The following is a 5,015-nucleotide window of genomic DNA, read 5'->3' on the forward strand; positions in this document are numbered from 1 at the left end:
AAGCATCAGAGATGGGGGGAGGTGAAATAGCAGCAGCAGCAGAGGAAGAGGATGATGGAGTGCCGTAGGACCGTGGTCATCTCTGTGACTCACTACAGGAATTGAAGTTCCGTAGCTGCAAAGAGCTGGTCCTGGTGGAGGATGGCTCCAAGCCTTGCGATTCCTCCAGAGATTAACAATACTGTGGTCCCCAAAGTTTCTATCCACCTTCTTCTTTTCCTGTCACATTTTCCCTTCCTCCCTGCAGTTTCTGGTTCTTAGGGGGCATATGGAGGGCATGGGGACACTGGAGCCCCTCTCAAACCTCTCCTCTCTCACCAGATTAGAATTGTATGATTGTGGAGAGGATCTGAAATGTCAGGGCTTGTGGTCTCTCCTTACCACCGGGGGCCAGCTCAACGAATTAGCTGTCATGCACAGCCCTAGATTCTTTGCTGATTGGGATCCCAATCCCAGACGGGCTTTGGAAGATGCTGAGGGAGGTGAAGAGCAGCAGGCACAGCTTGTTTCATCCACACTGCGTGAGCTCAGGACAGATGACGTGGCAGGACTTCTTGCTGCACCCGTCTGCAGCTTCCTCTCTTCCTCCCTCACCAAGCTGGAACTTATTGGGAATTGGTGTGAAGGGATGGAGTGGTTCAGCAAGGAGCAAGAGGACGCCCTTCAACTCCTCTCCTCCCTCCAGGAACTAGTGTTTAAGTATTTCGAGGACCTTCAACAACTCCCTGCAGGGCTGCGTAACCTTACCAGCCTCAAGATATTAGCAGTCAAGTTCTGTCCAGCCATCTCGTCATTGCCCAGCGATGCCCTCTCGGATTCACTGCAAAAGCTACATGTCTACGGCTGCAGTGAGGAGCTGAAACAGCAGTGCAGGGGGCTGGAGGGAACCATCCCCGAAATCAAAGGACATCATTGACTACTGATCCAAGGTAACACAAACATATTTTTGTGTGTGTGTGTTTTCCTAATAACATATAGTTTGTTCCCATCCACTATGCAGGACGATGCCTTGGAGTTCCCTTGTACATTCTTCTAGCCTTGTAGAGCTCTTCCCTTCCCATTCAAACACATGCATGACTGATTGGCCCTGATCTGGCTGTGGTGTTCCTTCCTGTACTTAAATCTGGTAAGTACATCAAAACCAGAACTTTACTCCTGCTGTACTAGATCTTTCACCACAAACTAATAACAACAATATTTGGGGATTTTTGGTGGACAAGTCTACATTCTACTAATACCAGGTATTCTTGCATCTGTCATAACTGTTGTTGTTTAACGAAATTTAATGGTGTATAGGATCTTCAGAAGAATAATCGGCATAGCATATCAGTGCACGTGTGGAGCCAGTTCAGATCATAAGCAATAGTAGCAGTCTCAAGGTAATGCATTGCAGGGCATGTGCGATTTTGAAATTGTAAAATTCCACTATGGCACTAAGGTGCATAATCACAGCCTATTTATAAATAACACTAGTTTGTTCCATCTCGGTACAACATTAATATGTAAATTACCTTTATTAACAGTGAATCGGGATGTCGATTAATGCTGTGCCCACAACTATTTACATGTGAAACCTGCCGTGATGGGACTGCAAGTACCTTGCCGTGGTATATTTTTACCTATTTCAGTCAGACATGCATGTACTGTCAGTAGCTAATCTCAGTTATGATGTTTGCTCCGTTTTGTAGATGAATCTCCTCGGAAGCAACAGATTGAGTTTGCGGAAAGGTGTGGTTGACTGAGGCAGTCTTCTTCCACTGCAATAGCCACACGCGAATGGTGCTGTTCGGTGGATGCAGTTTTAACTTCCAACTGTTCCTTGTGACATCCTTGATACCTTGCCCCTCATTCTATTCTTCCTCGGGCGCAGTGTACCAACCAAATCCGTCCAAGCGCACACTGGCCGCCCAGGAATTGCTGCAGAACACATTGTCAAGTTGTTGCTGCAGAAAGATTTTTCGAAGGTCAGTTTTGTGCAAGAAAAGTATAAGGGTCAGGTTTAAATATTCAGATCTGCTTCATTTTACCTAAGCCCCAAATACCACAAGATGCAGCTTATTATCGAAAACTTGCACTGCAAAGGTAACAAGGGATTATTCATGTCTGCTCTGAGTACCAGAAGAGGGACATAATTAGCTATAATTGAATGGCTGGTCGAATTTTGCAGGTGTGACGACTGGAGAAAGACCTGCTCCATGACTCCAGCAGGGTGTGCTTAAAACACAGCAGAGGTTCATTCATGCGCGGTAAATAGGCCCCAGCGAACTGTAACTCTGCAAGATAGCTACATGTTCTTATCAAATTAATTGACTTGAAAACATTCAGAGTCGGCTGCCAAGGAGGGTGATGAGTTACTTGCAACTGGTCCCCGTAATATCTGAAGCCATGCTAAGGAAGAAACAGCAGAAACACAGCCCAGGCTAGAAGAAGCAATGAGTAGGTCCATATTGTGTGTACGATGGTTAGTATTTCGGTCATTTAGTATTAGTGTAGGCTTTGTAGCACAAAATATTTTGACCCTGACCGGCAGAACCATGGCAATTGCTTACACATTCATCTCTTTCAGGAACAACGAGACTGCATCTTCTAAAGAAATCGACACTTGTCATGTTGTTAACTGAAGAAATCGACACCCAGCTGTTGGCGCCAAACCAGGCGCAGTGTCGACCATCCGATCTTCATCTAACGGCGACTTACCGCCTCGCCCCGAGTTACCGGCTCTGAAGACTGGAGCTGTCGCTATGGAATTACCTACTGCGGTCTCCTTGTTGACCTGCCTTACACTATTTGAATTACCTTCTGCTGTCGCTATTTGAATTACCTTGTGCGTTAAAGGTTACCCTTTCCAGTGGTTGTAATGGGTATAAAGCCCCGGATCTGAGAGCCCTGGGGCTCATCTTCCTGAACTTGGCGCATGTCCTATATTCGCTATATTTCTCTTGGGGTCATCCTCTGAATTCACCTACTTGGGTACTTCGTGTGATCTGCGAGTGATTTAGTTTTGTGAACTAGTTGTTCAGCGCTCCTGCTTACTGGAGCACATGGCGTCGATCATCACCAGGTTAAGGCAGTGAAGTCCCCAAGATTCACTTGCACATATTCCTGCATTCGTCATAACTGTTATTGTTTAACGAAATTTAATGGCGTACAGGATGATGTGAGGGATTCACTTGCTGCTCAACTATTTACATCAGAAACTTGCCTAGCTAGTGATGGAAGTGTAAGCTGCTCACTCTGACTGATCTTGTACAGCCTCAGTTATGATGTTCCTTGGTTTTGTAGATCAACCGCTCAAGGCTAGCGAAAGAAGTGGCTGTAGTTCGCCCAGTATGCCTCCCAAGTCATGCACCCAATATGTCGTGGCTCTCCACGGTGCTGACATTGGCGTATGGCACTTCTTGGCTCACTGTTGAGAGGAATATCATGATCAGGAAACTCAGGTTGCAGTCACGAGGCCATACCAAGATACAGTTTCCTGGTAAGAATTATGTTAGTTTCGCAATAATGCACTGGAGAGATAGCTTATATCAATTATAACCGGCTGCAAAATGTTTCAGAGTCGGCGCCAGGGAAGGTGGTGAGTTGCATTACAACAAGTCCGCGGAGGAAGAGTTATATATGCAGATACAGATGCAATATGCTTGCTGGATCCATGCTCGGGGAGAAGAAGCTGACACATTGGCTGGGCTAGCAGAAGTGTAGCCTGCAGCCAGGCGGTATATCTGAAGCAGACATATTCTTGCTGCAACAAGTGACGTCGCTCAGACTGACTTAATTTGCTGCCATGGTTTGTATTTTCCTTCATTCAGTATTAATGTATTGCGAAGTATTCAGACCTTGGCCGGCAGAACCGTGCCAAGCACTTACACATTTCATTTGCCGATGCTTTGCCAGCCGATGTAACATGGAATGGAAGGTACCCTTCCCTGCCTGCTGGCGAAATGGTCAGCTTTGTTCTTGAGCCTGCTTATCCAGTCATGATCCTGGGAGATTTGTAAGCCGTTGTTGGCTTTATGTGGAGATGAGAAGACGTGGAGGGAAGCCACTAGCTGTTTGGCAAACACTAGCCGTTGTTTCAGTCGTTGAGAGGATTCGATGAGGTACTCCAGCAATGGGTGTGCCTAAAACACCAGAGAGGAGAGCATGCATTCATGCAAGGTAACCGACTTGAAAACGTTTCAGAATTGCCATTGCAAGAATTACACACATATTGTTATCAGGTTAACCGACTTGAAAACGTGTCAGGATTGGCTCTCGAGGAGAGAGGGTGATGAATTGACTTGCAACAGGTCCATGGAGTAAGAGTTATGCAAATATGCCTGCTGGAGCCATGCTAAGGAAGAAGAAGCAGAGCGAAACATTGGCTAGGCTAGCAGAACAATAGCCTGCTTAAATAGACACATACTTCACCTCAGTTACCAATTTTCTCTCGCCGGTCTAATTCATGTACGTGTGTTGTTTCTTGTTACGGTGTCGTTGTGTGCAAGAATGGATTTGGGTGCTCTTGGTCCATCACAAAAACAGAGCTTAATTAGTTTCAGCGATTGATGCGAAGGTTGGCTGCAGTTCTTTCTTTCTTTGCATCCAGAGAATTTTACAGCTATACCATATACGTACGTACGTATGTATGAGACGCAGAGTTTGGAATTTATTCCGTACCTGATGATGAAGTATATATGAGTTGCATTACATTACACAGGTGGGCTTCTTCTATTGCTGCTGCTAGCCAAAATCTCCAAGGCCAGCGTGAGAGTAGCCTATTTATTTCTCCTCCTACGTACTGTGGTGTCAGTCAACTTGTTACAGACAGACAGACAGAGCTATGTACAAATCTCCAAGACCATCATGAAGAATGCCGTCAAGTTCGATGTCGATGCCGCGGGCTTTCAGAGCGGCGAGCGCAGGTTCCGTGATGCGCAAGCGGCCACCATGGCGGAGTGGTGCGGTGTGGTGTATGCCATTGCCAAGGGCCTTTGTCCTGGGGTCTGAATTTAGCGGTTCGGTTCTCTGATGAC

General features: G+C 46.2%; 1 protein-coding gene across 1 annotated transcript; it reads left to right on the forward strand.

The window, feature by feature from the left end:
* Positions 1–11: 11 nt before the first annotated feature.
* LOC125528102 lies at positions 12–4,691 on the forward strand. The gene is made up of 13 exons (XM_048692611.1): positions 12–59; positions 116–929; positions 1,001–1,126; positions 1,297–1,379; positions 1,524–1,607; positions 1,689–2,082; positions 2,168–2,246; positions 2,326–2,461; positions 2,567–3,061; positions 3,152–3,478; positions 3,558–3,787; positions 3,895–4,158; positions 4,246–4,691. The coding sequence occupies exons 1-2, from the start codon at positions 12–14 to the stop codon at positions 914–916; spliced, it is 849 nt and encodes a 282-aa protein (XP_048548568.1). The 3' UTR covers positions 917–929; positions 1,001–1,126; positions 1,297–1,379; positions 1,524–1,607; positions 1,689–2,082; positions 2,168–2,246; positions 2,326–2,461; positions 2,567–3,061; positions 3,152–3,478; positions 3,558–3,787; positions 3,895–4,158; positions 4,246–4,691.
* Positions 4,692–5,015: the final 324 nt, after the last annotated feature.

Source organism: Triticum urartu, unplaced genomic scaffold (genome assembly GCF_003073215.2).
Source record: "Triticum urartu cultivar G1812 unplaced genomic scaffold, Tu2.1 TuUngrouped_contig_4635, whole genome shotgun sequence".
NCBI lineage: Eukaryota > Viridiplantae > Streptophyta > Magnoliopsida > Poales > Poaceae > Triticum > Triticum urartu.